Here is a 24586-nt window from a genome sequence, read left to right on the forward strand (position 1 = left end):
ATGAATAATATTAAAAGTATATAAAAGGACCTAATGTACAGCGCATGGAACTCTGCTCAGTGTTATGTGGCAGCCTGGATGGGAGGGGAGTCTGGGGGAGAGTGGATACTTGCATACATGTGGCTGAGCCCCTTTGCTGTTCGCCTAAAATTACCGCAGCATTGTGAATGGGCTGTACCCCAATACAAAATAAAAAGTTGAAAGTTTGGAAGGGAATGAACATTCACTTTCAAATTTAAAAAAGAAAGTATGTATTTAGGAGTGTAACTGCATGTATTCAAATAAGATTTTAGTGTTACAAATGATATTCTGATAGAACTTCAAAAATATACAGCTGTGAATTTTTTCTTTTTTCTTGAATAAGCTAACCTAGCTCAGGTTGCAGTTAAATGCCAAGTCATTAGGAAAAGTAGCAGCAAAGAAAAAGAGCAGAAGAAAGGAAAGCAGCACCAGCCCCTTGCCCTCGTGTACACTTTGTAAACTTTCGTCTGAGCATTCGCTCTGGGGTTCCGGTCATTCTGAGGGTTGTCTTCTGGCCCATTCAGTCACATCGTGGGATTTCCACTACCACCCTTTGAAAAACTCAAATGACTCGGTGTTACTTCTTACCTTTGTTGAAAATAGTCCTTCTGAGTTAATTGTCTAGCTTAAACGTACTACATAATAAAGCATGTTGCATTATTCACTAATTTCCAACCTCACTCGTAGTTTAAGAGGAAGAGAAAATCGTGCCTGTCAAAAATGAGACCATGCGAAGGACTGTAATAAGGAAATCAACTGTATAATTGTTTGACGAGTGGTATCTATTTGGATGAATTAAACTCTGCTCATAAGTGTATGAGAGATGAGTGATGAAGCAATGTTTTTCTCTCATAGATCAAACAGACCCAGGATGAAGAAAAGAAACAGCTGACCGCACTCCGAGACCTAATAAAGTCCTCCCTCCAACTCGATCAGAAAGAAGTAGGTGGTCTCTGTGTTTCCAGCAGGGCTCACCTTCTGAGTGGGGCCTCATATCCTGATCTGCAGAACAGGCATAGGAAGGCCTTCCTGCCAGGGTGGTCATGGTGGTGGTGGGGACAGATGAGACCCAAGATACAGCTGTCATCTAAAACGCAGTAGAAACAGCCTCTAAGTGCCCATTCCCTCTTTGTAAAAAAACAAAAAATGATGTGCCCAGTTCCGTGACCAGGTTTGCCATCCTGACTTTAAGAGGTGTGCTTCAGAAGAGCATCCCCCCAGGCTTTGAAGAGTAAGCATTGATGTGCACAGCCCCGTTCTTCTTAGATCATCCCAGTCTTTCCAGGCAGCTAAGAGGAACCTGTCTCATTCTACCAGAAAAATAGAGAACTTATTTTGATGCAGAGCATAGAGCTTTTGTCCCCACAGTTAGAAAAATTGATGTGAGCTTGTCCTTGCGGGCTGAAACAGTATACAGTGAAAGGTTAAGTGTTAAATGAATGCAGTACACATCCTTAATTACTAGTCTCATCTGTTCATTTGTTTGGGCAAGCATTTAATGAATACCTACCGTGTGCCAGCAGCTGTTCTAGGCACCGAACTTGGGTCCCTTCCATCAAGGAGCTCATTGCCTAGTAGGTAATAGTCAGCCGTGTGAACCAGCGATCAGACCTCCAGCAGTATGGAGGCTGTAAGAGACTGGGAGGGGCCGTGCCAGAAAAGAGAAGAAGCCAGAACGACTTAGGGGGAGTCCGCAGCCCGCCTACAGCTTGGGGCAGGGTGGGTGGAGGAGTGAGAGATGCTGCTTCGAGGCAAAAGCCCAGACATGGCTGTGGAGGACCTGGGGTGCAACTGAAGGGAAGGGACTTCATGTGACGGGCACATGGAATAGTGAGCACCGTTTGCTGCATGGGAAAAAGTAGTGCTTATGTTACAAAGTTACGATGGATTCAGTTTAAGTGCAATACTTAATCAAAATCACACAAAATACAGCACTTTTTTATAGTGCCACTTCCTCCCTGTATTATTTCACAATTGCAAGCTGATTTTTTTTTGTTTTTTGTTTTTTAATTTTGGCTGCACCGTGCATCATGTGGGAATCTTAGTTCCCTAACCAAGGATTGGACCCACCCTTCCTGCAGAGAAAGGCAGTCTTAACCAGTGGATCACTGGGGGAAGTGTCCCCCCCCCAACCCTGCTTTTTTTTTAAATGTTGCAAACTAACCCTCTATAAATTCCTAAAGTTTACAGAAGGGGTTCAATGAGTCCAAAGCAGGAACAAAGCAAACCCCCTCAAGCATGCACCAGCACCATTAATCTTAGAGCGACCTTGAAGGTTCCCTTGACTGAATGACTGTCGCCCTCTACCCTCCTGCCTGCTCAGATCCAGTTTTTGTGTACATACTGGGTGTTCATGCAGCGAGTGGAGCCTGTCGCCCTGCTCTGAGCACCTGCTGATCCCTGGAAAGAGGCATCAAGGGGCTAGGAGGCATGTGGGCTTGTACCCAGCTCATCCAGTGTCTGCAGCGTCTGCACCTGTGCTCTGAGGCCTCAGACCACGCTTATTGGCGGCCCTGGGAGAAGCTGTCTCCTGTAGCTTCTTACTTCTCAGTGTAAGAGCCCTAGAAATACCCAACTGGAGGCGTAAGAGCTAAGTCTCTTTCTGGGGAGAAAACGACACGGTTTTCAACTGGCAGTTGTATACTTAAACACTTCCTACCTTTATTTGGTCACACGGGATTACCTCTTTCCTCTGCGTGGAAGCTTTCTTGGGAGAAAAAAAGAAAAAAAGACTATTACAGTCCTTTTTTGTTTTGCATAACGACTATTGTGCTCACACTAGTTAAACAGCATAGTTGCATCTAAGCCTCTCATATGCATGAGGAAATCCACATGATTTATTTTAATTCCACCCCAAATTAATAAATAAGTTTTCATTAACACCACATCCAGAGTATTTTACAAGTAAAGTTGACTTTTCACAGTATGCGTGTCCCATTCTCATGGTATTAATCATCTCTTATCACAATATATGTTTAGAAGGTAATGATTTTTAATGACTTAGTAAAAGACTGTCCACCAGAGAGTTCTTACACTCCAGTTTTGGAAGAGTATAAAGTAATCTAAAATAGGGACTTGAGAAATTAAAGTCACCCATCAAATCATTCAGCCTCCTCACCCCTACCAGCTTCAACTTGACTCCATTAAAGGAAGCTTCAAGAATTTGAACTCTAAATAGAATCTTTGGATTTTTGGTAGATTCATTTTTTCCTCGTCACAATTCTTTATTGACTTTCGGGAAATGTTTCAGGAAATTAGTTATCTTCGGAGAAGGCAATGGCAAGCCACTCCAGTACTCTTGCCTAGAAAATCCCATGGATGGAGGAGCCTGGTGGGCTGCAGTCCGTGGGGTCGCTAAGGGTCGGACACGACTGAGCGACTTCACTTTCACTTTTCACTTTCACACATTGGAGAAGGAAATGGCAACCCACTCCAGTGTTCTTGCCTGGAGAATCCCAGGGACGGGGGAACCTGGTGGGCTTCCGTCTGTGGGGTCACACAGAGTCGGACACGACTGAAGTGACTTAGCAGTAGTAGTAGTAGTAGTTATCTTAGGTTTTTGTAATAGCCTAACTTTGTTAAAGGACTGTTTGCCTTAATACTATTTTCAGGGCTGAAAATATTTTATTTTTAATGATGCTATCCATAAATCGTTCCCCAAACTCCAAGTTTTTCTTTGAGTCTGTCTCAGTAACTCATCTTAGTTTGCAAACTGTATGTATTTTGCTCATCTCTCCTTTCACAGTATCTGGTACTTTGCCTGGCACCCCGGAACAACTCAGTAAATATTTAGCAAGATGAAACAAAAGAACTCCTCTCCTCACTCCATTCATACCTTACATTAGAAATTTGAAGCTTCTATAAATAGAAGTTTAGTTTTAAATTGGATGCCAGAAACAGTTATAAGCCATTAAGTCAATGAGGGTGTAATTGCTTGCAGTTTTAGAGGATGTGAGATTCTGCTCCTTAGTCATGCAGCTTATATGTTAATAAGGTTTCCTAATAAGAAAGTAAGCTAATTTGTACTGCTAATAGAGAATGGGAAGTTGAACTAACAAAATACCACCATAGTTTCTCATTCTATGGTTTATATCTCTTGACTCACATCATGAAATTTCTCCAAGGTTTTCTTTTTCAGTTGAACTGTAGTTTTAAATTGCTTGCCTGAGTGAGTTTCTCTTTTGCGTCTCTCTTTCCTCGGTTCATGTTGGTTCCCGTTCCACTGTTAGAGGATTCAGAACCGATTTCATGCCTTCCGTTGTGCTTTGTTTAGTTATTGTGTGTGTAAGAGTCCCTCAGTTGTGTCCGACTCTTTGCGACCCCGTGAGCGGTAGCCTGCCAGGCTCCTCTGTCCATGAATTCTTCGGGCCAGAATACTGGAGGGGGCAGCCTTTCCCTTCTCCAGCTGGTTTCTTTATTAAGTGTTAACAATCCTCCAAGATTTACTTTCTTGAAAAACAGAATCCTCTCTGTGTTTATCTGGAGTGCCTTGCTGAACCATCATTTCTCAATATCATCATCATTTGTGTAACTTTCTTAGGTCATAAAAGCTCATTAGTTTAGGATTGTTGATGCTTCTTCTCACTCATCACTTCCTTCCTGCTTGGTTTAATGAAACAGACTTCTGGGGTCAAAGCCTAGGCTTCAGCCACTTTATTCACCTTTAAAACCATGTTTGTCTGATATAAAGCAAGGAATACCCAATCTGCTTGTTATTCAGAATTTAAAGTTAATTTAGGCTAGTAAAAATACGTGTAAGGAATGTCTTAGTAGTAAGTTTACAGAATAGTTTTCATCAGTTATCACCATCTGAATCCTTATTTTTTAAAAAAGGTAAGTACTTTTACTTTTTTAAACTTGGACCTTTATCTTAAATGTTAGCAGGCCGGTTAAGGTGAAAGATGAATCATTTTAAAGCATTCAGACAGACTAGGAATTATGTGAGCAGATAAAGAGAAGTTCATTGAAAAGGGGTCCAAGGAAGATAGTTATTCTTTTAATAAGAATCTATCAAGGAGATTTTAGAGTTTGTTTTTAATGTTGTGGGGAGGTGTAGATGTGGCAAAGATACCTGTTAAGTAATTTTCCGTAGTTAAGTAATTTCCCTGGGATTTTACTGGGTTAAGGCAGGAGCTCTGTGGGTTTCATTTATCCCAGCTATTATTTTTGTCTCATGGCTCAGGTCTCTACCACCTGATCTGACTTTCTGTCCTCGTATTTCTTGACTAGTATTGTGGGCACACTGCTGCCTCCTTGAAAAAAATCCCAAGTGTCCCCACTGTTGTATTGGGTGTGTCCCTCGAGGCCCTGGAGGAGGCAGACTCTGGCCTGTTTGTTATGAGGTTCAGTCCCTCAGTCACAGCTCCTGAGTCCAAGGCTGTAGACCCTGGTTAAAAGTAAACCTGGAGGGGAATTTTTCAACATTCCTAGGCACCACCGTTCCCCAGATGATTAAAACTGTCCAGTGATATATTTCAGCTGGAGGGAATCTGGCTAGTTAAAGAAATGACTCAGATTAGGAAAACAAGCAGGGACTTCCCTGGTGGTCCAGTGGTTAAGACTCTGAGCTTCCAATGGAGGGGGCATAGGTCCGATCCCTGGTTGGGGAACTAAATTCCACATGCTGCATGTCCAATAAATAAATTAAAAAACCGAGCAGAGTTTGTAACCTCTTAGTCTGAGTCTTCGAGCCCAGTGCAGCGTGCAGGAAGCTCTCAGTTACCCTCTAGAGAGCGGGAGAGCTTGGGGCCAAGGGTAAGCATCCAGTTCCGAGACAGGCTGTATCCCAGCCAGCGTCCTCAGCACTTTTGCGGTACCTGGTTTTCAGGGAGCATTCGGGGCGTGCTTTTGAACAGTGAACTCTTGGTGTGTACAATAGCCCTACAGATTTCCCTGCAGCTGTTACTAACATTCACCGAGCATTCACCAAGCACACGCTGTTTGGTCCAGGGGATCTTGAATGCCAGGAAGAGGTCACCCTGGCCTGGAAGGCAGGCTGTGCACGAGCCATCAGTAAATAATGGATGCTTCAGCTTCCTGCCTCTTCACCATCACGTTTCAGGGGTTGCTTCTGAGCTGGTTGTTTTTATTTTTATTAAATTTTCTACACTTTAGGAAAACAAAGGGTGTTCCTACCATTTGTTGTTTTCTTTAGACTTTCTCAGTAAAGAACTGGGTTTTTTTTTTACACATAAAAATGTTGAGGTTTGTCAGCCCTTTAATGCTGGTGAAGTGTGTACTTCCTCTTCCATTAAGCTTGCTTTTCCCTCTGTTCTCAAGTAACCTGAAATGAAACTTGATAAAGATGGTTTATTATCCTATTACCCGAAGTTTATCATGACTCTGAAGTGTGAGCGAGAGAGAAATACCTGATATTGATTATCTTTACAGTGATGTTTTCTCTGTGTTGTAAAAAGTGCTTAACCTATAAACAATAAGACTATCAATGAAATTAACTATGTTTTCCAATGTTCTGCCTTTTTTTTCCTCTTGCTTTTACCCTTCCTGATCGAAGTCTAGGAGAGTAAGTCACTGCGTTTTGTCAGACCGTATTGTCCTACCTCTGTGTCTGAAGCCCCGTGTCCTCGTTCTACAGTTCCGCCTTGTTGTTTCTTTTCTTACATTTCCACGGTGCAGTCTTTAGAAACGAGGGAAAAGCCTCCGTGAATGTTAAATCGAGCTTGTCTGCATCTGTGTTGTCCTGTCACCATGCCATACACTTTTCCCTGCCACCGAGTCATCTTTTTAAATGCAAAGCATGGGTATAGGTGTATTTTGACAGAGTACTCGTTAGTTGCAGAACAAGAGTTTTATTGTAGTTCTTCGTCCCTCACTGAGGAGGAGTACTTGTTGTTGGGGGTATTTTAGCAGAAAAGGTGAGGGAGAGGCGGCGTGCCTGGAGGAGGAACCCTCGGGGCGCATGAGCTTCACCGGATGCCCACTTCGCTTCCCCTAGCCCTCTCTGCGCTCGCCTCTGCTGCCAGTGTAGACTAGTTTGAGTCCTAGAATAGCTTGTCGCTGCAGTGTCTCTGAAGTAGAGCTGGCTTCCAGACTAGAAATAGGAGATCTGGACCCCAGCCCTCAGCTCAAGCTTGTCTGGCAATTGCTTACCTGCCCAGTTTCCTCCGCTAGTATATGACCAAGGACCCCGGCAACTCTCGAAAGTCCACAGTTCTCTTAGCTCCAGACCAACAAGCAAAGGCTCCATGGCAGACTAGAGTCAAGGAGTGGAGAATTGCCTCCAGCATGAGTCTAATGCATGGCATCTCCTTTCTAGGATTCCCAGAGCCGGCAAGGAGGCTACAGCATGCACCAGCTCCAGGGCAACAAGGAGTACGGCAGCGAGAAGAAGGGCTACCTGCTGAAGAAGAGTGACGGGTACGTGCACAGCCAGCCCAGGGTCCCCTGTGTGCTCAGCATCCTTCCAGGGGTTAGTAACCCAGGGACCTGCCCCAGCCGCTCAGGTAGGGAAACGCACTTGCACGGTCTCCCACGCACCAGCTTCGAATAAGGCTTCCCTCAGTTAAGTCTGAGAGTTAACCTGCTGTCTTTAGAAGCAGTGGTAACTGGTCTATGTCCACAGATGGTACCTGTGACTTGTAATGTGCGGTTTGAGGAAGGCAGGGAGTGTCCTCATGTGTTCAGCAGATACCTTCCGGGAGTCCTACATGCCAGGCACTACTGTAGACGCTGGGGATATAGCTCTGAACCAAAGAAAGTTCTTATCGTTATAGAGCTTATATGCTCTATATAACCAGGGAGACAGGCAATAAAGAAGGAAATACGTTTATACATGTATGTATAGAAAATGTAGAATGCTGTTTTATAGGTCTGAAGTTTTAACATTCTCGATGATACCCAAAGTATCTTAAAACAGCTTGCTTTTTCAACCAACAGTATGCTTCAAAAATCTACATAGATCAGCACATATGTAGTTGCGTTATTCTTTTTAAACGCCTGCATACCCTGTAGTACGAATGTGACTGTAATCATTCATTTATTCTCCTGCTGTCAGATTTCTCTTGTTCTGTGGTCTCCCGTTTTCACTATCAACAGCAGTGTTATGGGCTTCCCTGGCAGCCCAGTGGTTAAGACTCTGCTTCCACTGCAGGGGACACAGGTTCAGTCCCTGCTCAGGGAAGTTGCACGTGCCGTGACATGCGGCCAGAGCAGGAAGAATCCCAGTGCCTCCTTGTGTGTGCCTGCTAGTCTGAATCCACCCCCCGGCCCCGGGATAATCAAAGGCAGCCCAGACCCTGGCTTGTGTGGTGTTTGGTTGGGGGCGTTTTGTGATGATGGTCAAGCATGACGCCGTGCAGCTGCGTGAAGCAGGTACTGTATCAGGTTGTGTTTGGCTCCATCCCTAGGATCCGGAAGGTGTGGCAGAGAAGGAAGTGCTCCGTCAAGAACGGGATCCTGACCATCTCCCACGCCACAGTGAGTGTGTCCGCTCGCTCGCCACCCTTGTGTCTGTGACGCCGGTAGCCACGTGGCCCGGAAAGCAGGCGCGTGAGGCCACCAGCCTGAAAATCTCCCCCAGCGTGTTTAATGTGTGGGATCCAGTCAAAGGGTTTAGGACGTTCCTTCACGAAAGAAGTCTGTCCTTCCTAGTCCTGCCTGGTTCTCTTTCTTCACCAAAACTTTGTCTTCTGCTCCCTCAAAACCGAATCAGGCGTTCTTTTACTTTTTTCATCTCATCTTTGGGGAAATATTATTGGCTGTTCTGAAATTTTTAACACATCTAGATGCTACCCAAATTATCTCAACAGCTGGCTCTTTCAACCAACAGGATGCTTTAGAAATCTGTGTGACTTCACACATACGTGGAAAACCTGAAGTTTTCTGAATCCCAGGTTCACTGTTTGCCTGGAGAAAAGCATGTAACTGCCAGAGGTGCTAGTGACGATTGGCTGTGTGTGGGACACAGCTAAGAGCAGTTGCTGTTTGTGTCACCTCCTCCTTGGATGTCCCTGGACGTACTGAAATCTATTGACAGGCAGCCTGCCCTGCTACAAATGTTGGAAATTGTGAGTCCACCTCTGCTGCCCCCGGAGCAGCCCAGGGAAAGTGGGTCCTCTCCACCTAACCTCTGACCACCTCCCACTGCTTTGTGTTAACCTGGTCCCTACTTTTCCGGCCACACTTTTTTACTGCCAGTTACATCGCTTTGTAATCATATAACCTGCCTCCACAGAAAGATCTCTGTGGCCAGTTTTAGCTGGCTTCTCCAGACTTTGCAGACACGTCTGATTCCTTACAAACAGGTCGAAAATCAGGGCCAGCTGTTTCCTGAGAAAACATGTGGAATTCAGTGATCTTTTGAAAAGTGGATAAAAGAGCTTTTTTCTGTCAGGAAATACAGGGTCTTTGTTTGGGACCCCTTAATTAAGACAGGGGAATTCCTCATGCTGGAAGGGCCCAGTCACTTTGGCAGGTTCTTCTTACCAGGTTGACTTGGGAGAGGGTCAAGTATGTGTTTAGATTGGCGAGCCGTGGCCTGTTGGCTTGACCACACACTCGGGTTCTGCTCCAGCAGAAACCATTTGTCTCTCCAGCTGACCGTTTTGGAAGAAATCTGTTTTCTGTATACCTGCACACATCCCCAGAGATTGCTTCTACAGTTTCACTGCTTCACACATGCCTGTTCAGAGACTTTTTTTTTTTTAGTTTACTATTCAAAGTAATGCAGCACTTGGGGAATCAAATTCAATGAGAACCTCTGAATCTGCTGTCACAGTAATATTGATCATGTCTAGTATCTGTTCAGTGCAGCATGAGATGTTTTCATTTCAAAACTCCAATTCTGACAAATCTGTGGCAAACGTTAGCATAAAGCTTAAGGATAACAGTGTTTATGTTAAGTCACTAGACTGTTATAAATAAATCTCTATCTTTGTATTCTTTGCTTTTACTTTAGTTTTGTAGCATAAGCATTGCAGTATCAATATATAATACAATAGAACAAGCTATCCAAGAAAGAAAATATAAGGGTTATATGTGAAGCATCGCTTGACTGTAATAATCCTGAGAGATTAATTTCAAAAGTGTAAGAAGCTAGTGTCCTGCCTGCCTCTGAGTTCCCAGTGCCCGTGCTCTTTCTCCGACATAATAGTCCTTTCCTCTGATGCCAGCTGTTGTTAAGATACTTTACTCCTCACTTGTCAACTGGGATTTTAACAGTACCTGCCTTTCAGTGTCATGAGAGTCAGATGATTCATTTAAAGCTTTATAGAGCCTGGACCACGGTAAGTGTCACTCAGTCATGTCTGACTCTGCGATTCCATGGACTATAGCCTGCCAGGCTATGTCCATGGGATTCTCTAGGCAGGAATACTGGGGTGGATTGCCATTCCCTTCTCCAGGGGATCTTCCCAATCCTGGGATTGAACCCATGTCTCCCACATTTCAGGCAGATTTATTTTTACCATCTGAGTCACCAGGGAAGCCAAGTGTCTGGTAAACTTAAATGATTACTCTTCTTTGCTGGTGGATCAGTGGTTAAGGCTCCAAGCTTCAAATGCAGAGGGCATGGGTTCCATCCCTGGTCAGGGAACTAACATCCCATGTGCCACGTGGTGTGACCAAAAAAAAAAAACAGTTTTCAAAGATCTGATTGAGGTGACATCACCCATCACTGTGGGCCCAGACTGCCATGATTTGAGTCAAAATAACACTAAATCCCTCATAGTAGTGCCCAATTCATAGGTACATGTAAAGATTAAATGAGTTCATTGATTAGAAGTAATTAGAACACAATGCGCATTGTAAGTAGCGCTCAATAAATGTCAGCTATCGTTATTGCTGTTACTGTCACCTTCTTCCCTCATGTGTTACCATCTCATGTTTAATCTCACTTATTGGAATTCCTTTGTACTGCTGTTTCTTCCTGGAGGGACTTGATGAAGCTCATCTGGGGCACCTGTCCTCTCATAGGAATTTCATTTCTTCCTGTTAGAAGTGGACAACACTTCTGGCACCTCCAGGCATCACACTAGAGCAAGAATTTAATTCTCTCTCCCTATCCTTGGGCTCTTTAGGCCCACAGACATTTTCCAGGGAATCTTGTTCTCCATCTTGTCCAGAGCCCAGAAGATAGCATTCAGCTTCAGGACTACTTCACTTTCACTTTCCTGCATTGGAGAAGGAAATGGCAACCCACTCCAGTGTTCTTGCCTGGAGAATCCCAGGGACGGCGGAGCCTGGTGGACTGCCATCTATGGGGTCGCACAGAGTCGGACACGACTGAAGTGACTTAGCAGCAGCAGCTATCCAGCAGCTTGAGCCTGGTTGGGACAGCCTTATTTCCCAAGTAATTAATGATGTTCACTTCTTGTTTGTTCAGTGAGCAATCCAGCAGGATGATGGGGGGAAATAATTTCATTTCTGGATACTGATTCCAGTAGCAGCTGTTTTCTGCTAACAGAAATAACGCCTGCGCTAACGGCTTCACATTTCCAGCAAAAACACTTCATCACAGTGCATGCCGAGCTGTCTGCGGACAAACGTGTGATGTTTGTTTTCTTTCAGGAGATGCAGAAACGTTCATCAGAATCGATTCATTCTGTTTCTGCACACATTTGTGATGATTTTCCTAGCTGAACGGCATCTTCTGTTTAGGGTGCAGAGGGTATATGTCAGAGGGGTGATGTCTCCATCACTTCTGTGCAGGGAACGTGTCCAGAGCTTACTGAGTGGAAGCATGTTCAGAATCCTGCAAGTAGCTTTGCCATGTTTGCACATGTGTGTGTGTGTGCATGTGCGTGGATGCACATACATACGTAAAAATGAACACTTACGTGAATAATGTTAACTGGAAAAAAGCAGTTTGCAAAACTGTATATACAAATTGAACCAACCCATGTTTTTCTAAAAACAGACATTTCACACACACACGCATATCTTGTTAAAATCAGGTATTAGCCGTGACTGTCCCTGGGTGTAAGTAGGATTAACAAGTAATGTTCAGTTTCTGCTTTGCATTATCTCTGTCTCGTAGTGTTTCTTACAGGAATATGCATTCTTTTAAGGAGCAGTAAAACCTGTAAAAGGACAAGCCTCAAAGTTTTTCAGGGAACAGAGCTGAAACAGTCTTCATTTTTGAAAGACATCGTAACGATGTTGGGGTGGGGGCACTTGGAGCTTTTTAAACATGCTCTTCAGCAGAGCCTACAGGGGCAGCAGACTCCACCTCCACTCATCGTTCAAATGCGGGGCCTGGGAGAGCTGCCTGCTAACATACAGGTATCTTTGGGAATAATTGAAAAGTCCCTTTTCAGCAGTGTCTTGAGTCCCCAGCCCTCAGCATCACGACCGTCACTTTGATTCAGGCCCTGTCATCGCTCACCAGTCTTACTCTCTAGGCTCCTCCCCAGCCATCTCCCTGGATGTCGGTGGGCTGGTCGGTTCTGGGAGGGGGTCCCCTCAGTGTAACTGCCGCGCTCCCGGGACGGGGCGCGAGTCCTCCACGCCAGCCACAGTGCCCTCCGTGTGAACTTCTGCATCACCTTTTGCCTTGTCCCTCTCACTCCCAGGGGCCTGCACCCATGCTTCCCCGCCTTGGTCCTCACCCAGGGACGAGGCCGCCCCTGGAGCCTTGCGGAAGTCCCGATGCCCTCCTGAGCTCAGGCTCTGGGCACCGGGCATATCCTCGGCCCTTGGTCGGGTCTGTTTCCTGTATCTGCTGGGTGACACAGACGGCCTGCCCTTCATATGTGCTTAGATGGGGTAGAGGCTTCTGCAGTATCTTGTCAAATGCATAAGTGAAGAAGGTAAAATAGGCTTCTAAAATTTCTCTTTGCATCAATTATGAAAGCTAAATGGCCCGAGCAGATACCAGAATAGAAGTTCATATTCGACCCCTTTGCTCTGTTTATTTCTCGCCCTTACTCTTCTCAGAGGAGGTGTTCTCTGGGTGCGGCTTCGGGCTGCCGCGGGGCAGGACTGGGGGCCCGTGGCTGGCCCTGTGAAAGCGGAAGGGACGAGCGCCAGGCTCTGTGCCGCTGGTTCCCGGGAGGGTTTCGGAACGCCGGTCACGCTGTCTGTGCCTCTGTTCCTTCGTCTCAGTCGGGCAGTCAGTCCAGTCACTCAGTCGTGTCCGGCTCTCTGCGACCCCGTGAACCACAGCACGCCAGCCCTCCCTGTCCATCACCAACTCCCGGAACTAAAAATAGTTCCCTCGCAGGTCAGTACCTGAGATAGATATGTGTAAGGCTGAGAAATGCATTCATTCATTTGGTAAATATTTATTGAGTGCCTGCTTCAGGCCAGACATATTTTAGTGAACAAATGAGAAAGATGTGTGCTCTTTGTGGGAAGAAATACAAGCGGTAAAGGGGAGTGAGAAGAACGTGGAAGGCAGTACAGCAGAGTGTGAAGGAGTAGGAAGTCCAGGGAGGGAGGTCAGGCCAGGACCACCCCTCTGGGGACTTGCTGGCCTTGCTGGCCGGAGGGGCTGGAGCCCAGAGGTGTAGAGGGGAAGCCAGTGCCGCTCGCCGCCAGCAGGGGGAGCCGCAGGCCAAGTGGCAGGAGACGAAATCAGAAGGAGCCTGACCCATGGGCGTCCTGACCCAGACTGGAGCTTTTACTCCAAGCGTGGTAGGAATCATCAACGGTGAGGACTCAGTAAATACACATTTCCTTTGTGTCCTTTCCGTTTTTGTTTTTTTTTTTTCTCTCCTGTAACAAACAGTATGAAAGCATTTCCTAAACTGTTCAACAACGATGTAGCCCAGGGCAGGTCATTTAGTCTGATTTCAAGTCTGCTGAACTGGCAGGAGAAATTATACCTTCCCTTATCAGTTTAGCTGTACATTAGTGCTAAACGGAGAAGGCAATGGCAAGCCACTCCAGTACTCTTGCCTAGAAAATCCCATGGACGGAGGAGCCTGGTAGGCTGCAGTCCATGGGATCGCTACGAGTCAGACATGACTGAGGGACTTCACTTTCCCTTTTCACTTTCACACATTGAAGAAGGAAATGGCAACCCACTCCAGTGTTCTTGCCTGGAGAATCCCAGGGACGGGGGAGCCTGGTGGGCTTCCGTCTATGGGGTCACACAGAGTCGGACACGACTGAAGTGACTTAGCAGCAGCAGCAGCAGCAGTGCTAAAGGTCTGGAAAGGACTTTGAAATTTGAGGAAGTTATGCAAACCTGGAGTTCCAGGGATGACTGTCGCGATTCCAAGCCTTCTGGTCCCTGGTCTGTAGACCCTGGTTCAGCACCTCACTCCACATTTTGTTGTTCCTGGGCTCGTTACTGGCCATGTCAGCTGCTTCAACCGTCAAAAGTTGTGTTCTCTGCTCTCCAGATTCACCTTTGGAGTGGTAGATCGTTTGTCCCACTAGCATTTAGAGGAAGAACACTGTGCAGGCATGACCTGTCAAGTGAAGTTCGTATCGACATGGCAGGTGTCAGTTCAGCAGACTAGACAGGCTTCCACGTGTCATCTTGTCATTGAAGTTGTGGGTCAGTCATGGAATGATGTAAACTGCACAAAACCCTCGTCCTCAGAAGCTTCTGGTAAAATACTTTGAGGTAGGGGTCGCACAGAGTCGGACACGACTGAAGTGACTTAGCAGCAGCAGCAGCCCATACTTTAAAATGAGAGAAGAACGGTGCTATTTAATTTTCCAGAATCGGTTGACACTTAACTGAGTATGTTTTCCTTTTGAAAAATTTTGTCTGTGTTACTTGGTTGTGTCTGCTGGTGAGGTGGTTCATAAACAGTAGTCACGAAGATTTGGGAAGAAAAAAGAACTCTAACCCTCTGCCACATTCAAATATGAATGGTGTCTCAAAAGTTCTTAAGGTCTTTGAAGAGCCTTCTCTACTTAGGTTAAGAAACTTGAAACCCCTTATTACGCATAATCAGTGTAAGCCTGGGAAGTTCTTCCTCATGTCTGGCTCAGACCTTCTACAATTGGAGGGCATTTCTCCTCCATCTGTACAAATGGAAAACAGCTGCCCGATCTTCCCAGTGACAACCCTTCACGTCCTGGCAGACGGTTAAGTCATGCCCCAGCCTCTTTGCTCCAACTAAATGATGCCTTTAAACCCCCTTCAAAGTTCCCGTTTTCCACTCCTTTAATCATCCCTTGATCTTCCCTAAGCTTTTCTGTATCCTCCTTCAGAATGTGGATGCCACACTGGAACGTGGTAGTCTGCAGTCTCACCGTTAACTGGCCTCACTACCTTTTCAGCCTGTCAGATGTCTTTGTCATTCATGTGGGAAATCCAGCGATTTTACCAACACGCAAAAGGATGAGGACTAGCAATTCCTTTTACAGTGGACCCAGCCAAAGTTTGTGGTTGTAGCCGCTGGTTTTGGAAACTTGAGGCCTTTAGCAACCCAAACCCCAGGTCTGTTCTAAGAAAAATTTGCAGACCCACAACCTTCTTGCCTCCCTATTCTGGGTTTGGCAGTCGGTCTGTAGTACAGGGTACTGTTTCTTCTTAGGCAAAACCGTTCTGTACAGGACTTGACTTCTGGTTTCTATGCCTAAGTCACATGTGTGTGCAAAGAACATGAAATCCCTGGATTGTCTTCTCACTTTCTCCCCACAGAGAGCTTGCGTTGGAACAGATAAACTCGGGACATAGGGTATCTAATATCCTTTCTGTGTCTGATATCCTTGAAACCACAGAGGAAGATCTCAGAAGTTATTGAAACGGAAATTGTCTGGTAGCCATTATTGAGAATGAGAGGCACAGTGTGCGTCTGAAGTATTCGTGATCGTAATACGCCACCGAGGGGCCGCCTTACTACTTCCTCCCCCTCTATTTTCCCTAAAGACTCAAGTTGGATGGGTGGTCGTGCTCCTGGCATGGAGGTTGTCAGGATGATGACCATCAGCTGGGGTGGGCTTGCAGGCCTGAGTTTTGCAGGCTTCTACTGGAGCACAGCCAGGCCCGGGCACTCAGCCCCTTCACCCCTTGGTCGGCTCCTTCCAGAAACTGGCATTCACCATTGACCAGCGTGTGACCAAGGACAGACGCGGGCAGGAGGGCCCGAAGGAGCTCTGAGCAGAGTGATCATGTGGCGAGACTCTTTTAAGACAAAGCCTACGTTAGCATGACTGTCTAGACGCTACAGAGTCTGTGAATTATTAATATATGCATGACCAAGAGACTGGCTGGGAAGTGATAGGAAATCTTCGTTATATTTTCCTCTCTCCAGATTTTGGGGTTGGTTAAGCAATGTCTCATAGGTGGTAACTGTCCTTGTACTTTTGGGGAGAAGTAACGTGAATTTTGTGTGGCAACTAAAATTTTTGGCTACCTGGGACATGGGATTTGCAGTGACTGGTTACTGGGGTCATTTTGAGTGGATAAAGAAACTACATTCAGCTGTATTTCACAGTAAGGGATTAAAGTGTCAACTCTCTGCGCTTGTGTACGTGTGGATTCCAGAAGTCACAGTTCCATGGGTCATACCCACTGGTCATTGAAAGTGAGATGAATTATCATGGTTCCATCCTCATTAACCACTGGGACATTTATGTACAGTTAAAAGACATTGAGTAGGCCACCTAACTTTCTTTTTGCTCTTGTTTAATGAGATTAAGTATTCCAATAGGGTGAATTAGACCTTATCGAATGTATGATGAACCCACCCACCTGGCCCATGGGGCACTGGGCTGGTGGGGGTGGCAATCAGTGTTGCATTTAACTTCTCTGTTTTCTGTCATGTCCAGTCCAACAGGCAACCAGCCAAGCTGAACCTTCTCACCTGCCAGGTGAAACCGAATGCCGAAGACAAGAAGTCTTTTGACCTGATATCACGTGAGTCCTTTTTCTCCCGGGTCCTGCCACCTGCCTGTTCCCGTTCTTTGGGTCGGAAGCCATGTGTTTTCCAAGCAGGGCTCCTTGAGCGGAGGTGTATGCTGTGCACACCGCTCTGGGAGGAGCCTGGGTCTCTCTACACAGAACTCACTCACGATAGGAAGGCATAAGCGACCTGCAGTGGAGGAGAATCTAGATTTGTACAGTAAACCAGGCCAGTTCTTGACCACGAGCTTTATCCCCTGGGAGGAATTTCCCTGAGCACGTTCCTGTTTCTCTCCCACATCTGCGGAATCAGTCTTTGATGTAACGCCCAGACATAGGTATCTTTTGAGAAGTCCCTGGATGACTCTGATGTGTACCTACAGTTAAGAAGCACAGACAGGGGACTTCCCTGGTGGTTCAGAGGTTAAGATTCTACACTTCCAAACCACGGGGTTCAGGTTCAATCCCTAGTTGGGGAACTAAGATCACACATGCTGTGCAGCACCACCAAAAAATAAAAAAGAAGCATGGACATGGACTTGACAATGAGGCGTGCTGCTATCTCTTCCCAGCTCCAGAGTTTTACCCCTGCAGAATCAAGCTCTGAAAGGAAAAGTCATTTCCCTGCTGCCAAGAACTGCCTTCCGATGTCATAAATCAATGACACTGCGCTGTCACTGTCTTCCTCCATGGATCAGAGCATGCTTTTGGCCCAAACTCCCTCTTAAGAGTGAGGGGAGATTGTTTTCCTCTTTCATGGGTCCCATGGGTACTCAAGTACTTTGGCCACCTGATACCAAGAACTGACTCATTGGAAAAGACCTTGATGCTGGGAAAGACTAAGGGCAGGAGAAGGGGGCAACAGAGAATGAGATGGTTGGATGACATCACCGACTCAATGGACATGAGTTTGAGTGAACTCCGGGAAATAGTGAAGGACGGGGAGGCCTGGCGTGCTGCAGTCCACAGGGTCGCAAAGAGTCAGACACGACTTAGTGACTCCAACCACAATATGTGCCGGGTGCTTTATGTCCATTATGGGTAATCCTCTCAAAAGCCTTGTCATTTTCCTATTTCACAGAAGGAAAAACTGAGACTCCGGAAGGTCCAGCGACTTAAAGTCTCAGCAGTAAAGCCAGGATTCAGCCAGGGCGCTTGGGTTCCAGTACCTGTGTTGTGTCCTTGGGCACACGCACCACCTCTTCTCGCAGGGGGTGGGGGGCGCCTGGCCTGGAGCAGTCATGGACTGAGTGACTGCCTAGAAAGTGAAGCGGGTAAGACAGTGGTAGTTGGACCTCAGTGTATGGAAGCATCTGAGTAAATCCCACATTCTAAGGAAGAGTTTGCTTCATGCACACCTGCCCACACTGCCCAGGTCCAGCCGCCCCCTCCTTATGTGGGTCACACCTGGGAGGATGACCCTCCAGCAGGGCTTGAGCCCTCCCTTCCTGAAGCATGATTTAACCAGAGAGCAGCCTGAGGCAGGACTTGTCTGATCGTCAGGGCTGCCCTGAGAGTTACGTATTCTTATGAAAAGAAATTCTTTAAAAAGGAAAACCAGTGAAGGGCAAATTGGAAAAGGAAAGTGAAATATTAATACTATGGCAGCTAGCACTCTCCGATTTCTCACTAAGATCTACCTGAGGGACTTCCCCAGAAGTCCATTGGGTAAGACTCCACACTTCCATTGCAGGGGGCGTGGGTTTGATCCCAGTTAGGGGAACTAAGATCCCACATGCTTGACCAGGTGGGACCCATCCCCTTCCCATTTGTTTTTCAAAAGAAATGCTTAGGCGTTGGCGTGGTGTTTGCAGTTATCTTGTTGCATCCCTGTTTCTCTTCAAAAAAGCAGTATTGACAAAGTGAATCGTGTGACTGCTAAAACAAAAGGGTGCAAAAATAATATCAGAATCCTGCTTTTAATGTGTTCTCCCCAGGAACTTTTAAAACCTGTACTAATACCTGAAGCATTCTGCTTTCTAAGATTTTGCTTTTTTTCTCTTTTTTGTATTTCAGATAACAGGACGTATCACTTTCAGGCAGAAGATGAGCAGGATTACGTAGCGTAAGTAGATTTGAAATTATGGCACAATGCCTTAAACTGAAAAAAGCACCTCTCTCTGCTGTATATATACTTAAAAACTTTCTTTTTATTACTAAGAACCAGTCCTGGTGGGTTTCCCCTGCTTAGCTGCCAGCCTTGGGCTTTCCCATGGCTCTCTTCTTTTAGTCTGGGATGCTCAGTCACCTCAGGTGCCCCCTTCAAGGCTCTGCTCAAGCCTCACCGCCCACAGACCTCGTCATACCCCTCTGGGTCCGCTGGCTCAGTCCGAGCCCTCTGGAGACCTGGAGCTTCTGAAGACAAGGACTGCACCTTCATTTCTAATCCCACCATCTGTACTTTGGAGGGCTTTACTCAGCGCTGGAGTAATTCACGTTTTGGGGGAGTGGCTCCCTCTGGGATTCACTCTGAGTGCCAGTGGTGTTGATGGGAGACTTGATTTTGATGGAGGAGATTCTGGCATCCTTCAAGGAAAGATGTTCATTTTTCTCCAAGTCACCCAGAGGAAATTGTACTGCCTCATTGAGCTATTGTCTCATGTGAAAACATCCAGTGAATTGAACAGAGAAATCCTTTCTTTTCTCCCACCAAGGAAGGAGGAAGGTACAGCTGAAGCGCCTCTGAATGTTTGAGGTCAGGCAGACTTGACTTCTAGTCCACAGTCTGCCTGTTAGTGGCTTTTGGATCTTGGTAAGGTCATCCCACCTCGGCCTTCTTGTCCGTGAGAGGGTTAAAGGCCTTGCTTGCAGAATTTTGAGACTTGAGATGAAGTGTGTGGTGGTGGTGGTGCTTTGGTCACTAATTCGTGTCCCACTCATTGCGACACGACCTGTAGCCCACCAGGCTCCTCTGTCCATAGGATTTCCCAGGCAAGAATACCAGAGCAGGTTGCCATTTCCTAACGCCTCTCAGTTCAGTTCAAGGGACTCTCAAGAGTCTTTTCCAGCACCACAGTTCAAAAGCATCAATTCTTCAACGATCAGCTTTCTTCACAGTCCAACTCTCACATCCATACATGACCACGGGAAAAACCATAGCCTTGACTAGACGGACTTTTGTTGGCAAAGTAATGTCTCTGCTTTTTAATATGCTATCTAAGTTGGACTTAACTGTCCTTTCAAGGAGTAAGTGTCTTTTACTTTCATGCCTGCAGTCAGCATCCGCAGTGATTTTGGAGCCCAAAAAAATAAAGTCTGACACTGTTTCCACTGTTTCCCCATTTCCCATGAAGTGATGGGACCAGATGCCATGATCTTAGTTTTCTGAATGTTGAGCTTCAAGCCAACTTTTTCACTCTCCTCTTTCACTTTCATCAAGAGGCTTTTTAGTTCCTCTTCACTTTCTGCCATAAGGGTGGTATCGCCTGCATATCTGAGGTTATTCATGTTTCTCGCAGCAATCTTGATTCCAGCTTGTCCTTCCTCCAGCCCAGCATTTCTCATGATGTACTCTGCATATAAGTTAAATAAGCAAGGTGACAATATACAACCTTGACGTACTCCTTATCCTATTTGGAATCAGTCTGTTGTTCCATGTCCAGTTCTAACTGTTGCTTCCTGACCTGCATACAGATTTCTCAAGAGGCAGGTCAGGTGGTCTGGTATTCCCATCTCTTTCAGAGTTTTCCACAGTTTATTGTGATCCACACAGTGAAAGGCTTTGGCATAGTCAATGAAGCAGAAATAGATGTTTTTCTGGAACTCTCATGCTTTTTTGATGATCCAGCAGATGTTGGCAATTTGATCTCTGGTTCCTCTGCCTTTTCTAAATCCAACTTGAACATCTGGAAGTTCATGGTTCACGTATTGCTGAAGCCTGGCTTGGAGAATTTTAAGCGTTACTTTACTAGTGTGTGAGATGAGTGCAATTGTGTGGTAGTTTGAGCATTCTTTGGTATTGCCTTTCTTTGGGATTGGAATGAAGACTGACCTTTTCCAGTCCTGTGGCCACTGCTGAGTTTTCCAAATTTGCTGGCATATTGAGTGCAGCACTTTCACAGCATCATCTTTCAGGATTTGAAATAACTCAGCTGGAATTCCATCACCTCCACTAGCTTTGTTTGTAGTGATGCTTTCTAAGGCCCACTTGACTTCACATTCCAGGATGTCTGGCTCTAGGTCAGTGATCACGCCATCATCCCTCATACAGTGCCAATTTTTTTTTTACTCCGATAAACTCAAAGTGGCTTTTAAAGTATTAAAACACAATTAGACACTATTTTATTTCTTAATACTTTTTTATATGCCGGTTACTTTAAAACCATTTTAAAGGTTTTTAAAGAATTTTCAGAAATAGTTGCTTTGATTCTCAACCCTTTTGAAATGTAATTATTCTACCACATTTGCCTTATTCTTCCAAAAAATGAATTTTCCTTTAAATGTATATTTTTGGATCACCATGACAAACTTTTTTATTTCTTTAATTTGTCATGAGTTCTTAAGTAAAGAGGCAAATGTGGCATAACAGAAGGAACTCTGAAAAAAGGGGATCAGCAGAGCTGTTTTCTCATCCCAGTCTGACGTCAGTCCCACTGCAGGGTTCTGGGCAAGTCACTGAATCTGTCTAGGCCTCTGTGTCTTTAAAGCATTGTAAACCCTAGCTCTTATTTGGAGGATTATATTTCAAAAATTATAAGTATTTGGCACATAGTAGATACTGGTAATATCAGATAGCCAAAATATCAGAATGCCTAAGGAAAGTCAAGTGAAAACTCCAGTATTATCAACATTACTGCTAATAAAATGCACAGTGACCTGCCCTGTGGAACCAAGATCCTTACATTGTTTTTAACAGAATAATTTATAGTTTCTAAACTTGAGACTACATGATAGAAAAAGTATTTTTTAACTTCAGTTCAGTTCAATCGCTCAGTCGTGTCCGACTCTCCGCGACCCCATGAATCACAGCACGCCAGGCCTCCCTGTCCATCACCAACTCCCGGAGTTCACTCAAACTCATGTCCATCGAGTCGGTAATGCCATCCAGCCATCTCATTCTCTGTCGTCCCCGTCTCCTCCCACCCCCAATCCCTCCTAGCATCAGGCTCTTTTCCAGTGAGTCAACTCATCGCATGAGGTGGCCAAAGTTACAAGGTAGTAATTGCCTGCCCCGTCCCTGGACTATTGGTTTTCTGCATCACAGAGGAAAAGCGGAGCTAGGCAACCCTGTTTCTCAGGACGCGGTGAGGACAGCGCCACCCAGAGTCCCAGTGGTGCGTTGCAGCTCACCTCCCCCAGATGCTGTGCTTTTCAGTGCTCACTGCTCCCTCTGTTACTTACTCCAGACCTCTCGTAGACAGGCTTTGTTTCAAGTGCACACATCCTTCAAGACGCAGTTCTGGATCTCTGTGTTCTTTATCGAGAGTGGTTATTGGCTGTCTATGCAACAGGTGAGAAGTGACTGTAGTTTAGAAATGTTTTTCATTTTTTTCCAAAAAAAAAAAAATTAATTTGGCTTTTTCCCCTCTCATTCCTGAAAGAAATACAACTCATTATAGATTTGGACAGTTACTGAAAAGTAGAGTGAAGGCATTCCATCTGTTTTTTTTTTTCATACAGAAAATCACTCAAGAGACATCCAGTATTCACATTTTGGTGAATTTTTTTCCTAGCCTTTTCCCCATAAATATATATAATTCATTAATACATTTAAATTTGAGATTATATAACATTTTTTCCTGTTTATTTCACAAAGCATTATATTGCTAGCATTTCCCCAGTGTCATCCAAAAATTAGTTGGAAACTTAAATTTTAGTATTTGAGTAACTAGTCCACTTTGTGGTTATTTCATACACTGCTAATCAACCTCTGTTGTTGGGTATTTAGGTTGTTTTATGCATAAACTGGTAGCGAAGAGTTATTTTGTTGGGTCCATATTATGGTCATGCTGTATATATATTTTAATAGCGTGCACTTTTCATTTCATATGACAAGCAACAGCATGTTTCCATGTTAATGTACCTTTTTTGTAAGCGTGAATTTTCATGGAAAATGAAATACACCTTCATTTTCCCTGTTAAGTGGCCCTGCTGATATGGACTTCCAAGAAACAATGCTTTTGCTGAGCCCTCTTTCCTGCCTCCTATGCCTTTCTCACCTGTTCTTTCTCTTACTTCCACTGGGTTGATCCCATGCTGAGTCCTCTTCCTCCTTTATTCTGGCCGCATGGTATCAGGTATCATGGGTTTCCCAGGTGGTATTAGTGGTGAAGAATCTGCCTGCCAACACAGAAGGTACAAGAGATGTGTCTTCAATCCCTGGGTCAGGAGGATCCCCTGGAGAAGGAAGTGGCAACACACTCCAGTGTTCTTGCCTGGAGAATCCATGGTCAGAGGAGCCTGGTGGGTTGCAGTCCATGGGGTTGCAGAGAGCCGGACACGACTGAGCACACAGCACACGTGCGTTCACACAAGCCTCTGGTTACTGACGTTCGCCATCTCATTTCCCCTGGCGCACTCCCCTGTGTGTTGTTTTCCAATCTCTGACTCTCTTCCAGCTTTAATTTCTTTCATTTACCCTCTGGTTACTGCTCGAGGGGCTACCTTTTACAAGTTTTAGGTGAAGATGTGAGTTTTTTTTGCAGGAGAAGGAGAATGCAATGGCCAGCCAGGCGCTCATATCCCCTTCCTCCTGTTTTTGATGGCAGGTGGATCTCGGTGCTGACGAACAGCAAAGAGGAGGCCCTCACCATGGCCTTCCGGGGCGAGCAGAGTGCTGGGGAGAGCAGCCTGGAGGACCTGACGAAAGCCATCATTGAGGATGTGCAGCGGCTCCCGGGCAACGACGTCTGCTGCGACTGTGGCTCGCCAGGTATCCTTGCTAGGGGTAGAAGTGAGCGCATCGTTTGAACGCCTTGTCTCTTTACGGACAGATACACGCCCAGCACACATTCCCAACTTGAATGGTTCCCACCTCCAAGTGCGGTCACCCATGCTGTTTGCTCCATCTGGGACATTGCCCCCCCGCCACCGCCACCTGCCAAAATGCCCCCTGTCGTGGAAGGTCCAGTTAGATAAGCATCATGGACGGAAAGGGGAGAGCACTGGACATGGGGAGTCCATCACCCTGGGTTCAAATCACCAGCCCGTTCCTCACAGTCTGGACCACCTCATGCCAGGTCCCCAGCTAGTCTGCTCTTCAGTTTCCTCGTCTGCAAAGTGGGATAATGAACTTCGGCTGTTACGAGGATGCAGTGGAATGGTGTCTCCAAAATTGGCTGGCACCCAGTGCCTTTCTTTCCTTCCTTTCTGTTCTGTAACACTTCCCCAACCTCTGTATCACACAGGTGTCACCTTCCTCCAGACTTCTGTCCTCAGATGGCATCTGTGTTGTTTCCATATTGACACTGTGTGCGTGCTTAGTCTCTCAGTTGTGTCCAACTCTTTGGGAACCTATGAACTATAGCCCACCAGGCTCCTTGTCCATGGGATTCTCTAGGGAAGAATACTGGAGTGGGTTGCCATGTCCCCCTCCAGCGTATCTTCCTGACCCAGGGATCGAAGTCACATCTCTTATGTCTCCTGCATTGGTAGGTAGGTTCTTTAACACTAGAACCACCTGGAAAGCATATTGACATTAGCTAACATTTACCCAGTTATTATATTATAGTAAGGATTGTGGCAGTTGTTTTGCTGGTCTTTTCTTATTCAGTCCTCACAGGAGGTCTCTGGGCAGGATAACTGATCTTATCCCCATTTCACAGATGACAAAACTGAGGGACTGGAGAACTTGAGTGACTT

At 45.7% G+C, this 24586-nt stretch overlaps 1 protein-coding gene across 5 annotated transcripts in view; it reads left to right on the forward strand.

Moving 5' to 3' along the window:
• ASAP1 (ArfGAP with SH3 domain, ankyrin repeat and PH domain 1) overlaps positions 1 to 24586 on the forward strand; it is a 357541-nt gene that overhangs the window by 289051 nt on the left and 43904 nt on the right. For all 5 annotated transcript variants that reach the window (XM_088844856.1, XM_055431746.2, XM_055431745.2 and 2 more), the window contains 6 exons: positions 877 to 963; positions 7298 to 7398; positions 8388 to 8457; positions 16714 to 16801; positions 18803 to 18851; positions 23494 to 23657. In XM_088844856.1, coding sequence (XP_088700982.1) covers positions 877 to 963; positions 7298 to 7398; positions 8388 to 8457; positions 16714 to 16801; positions 18803 to 18851; positions 23494 to 23657 — 559 coding nt within the window. The remainder of the gene's footprint in view (positions 1 to 876; positions 964 to 7297; positions 7399 to 8387; positions 8458 to 16713; positions 16802 to 18802; positions 18852 to 23493; positions 23658 to 24586) is intronic.

This window comes from Moschus berezovskii, chromosome 16, assembly GCF_049115385.1.
Source record: "Moschus berezovskii isolate FMDL1 chromosome 16, NW_MosBer_1.0, whole genome shotgun sequence".
Taxonomy (NCBI): domain Eukaryota; kingdom Metazoa; phylum Chordata; class Mammalia; order Artiodactyla; family Moschidae; genus Moschus; species Moschus berezovskii.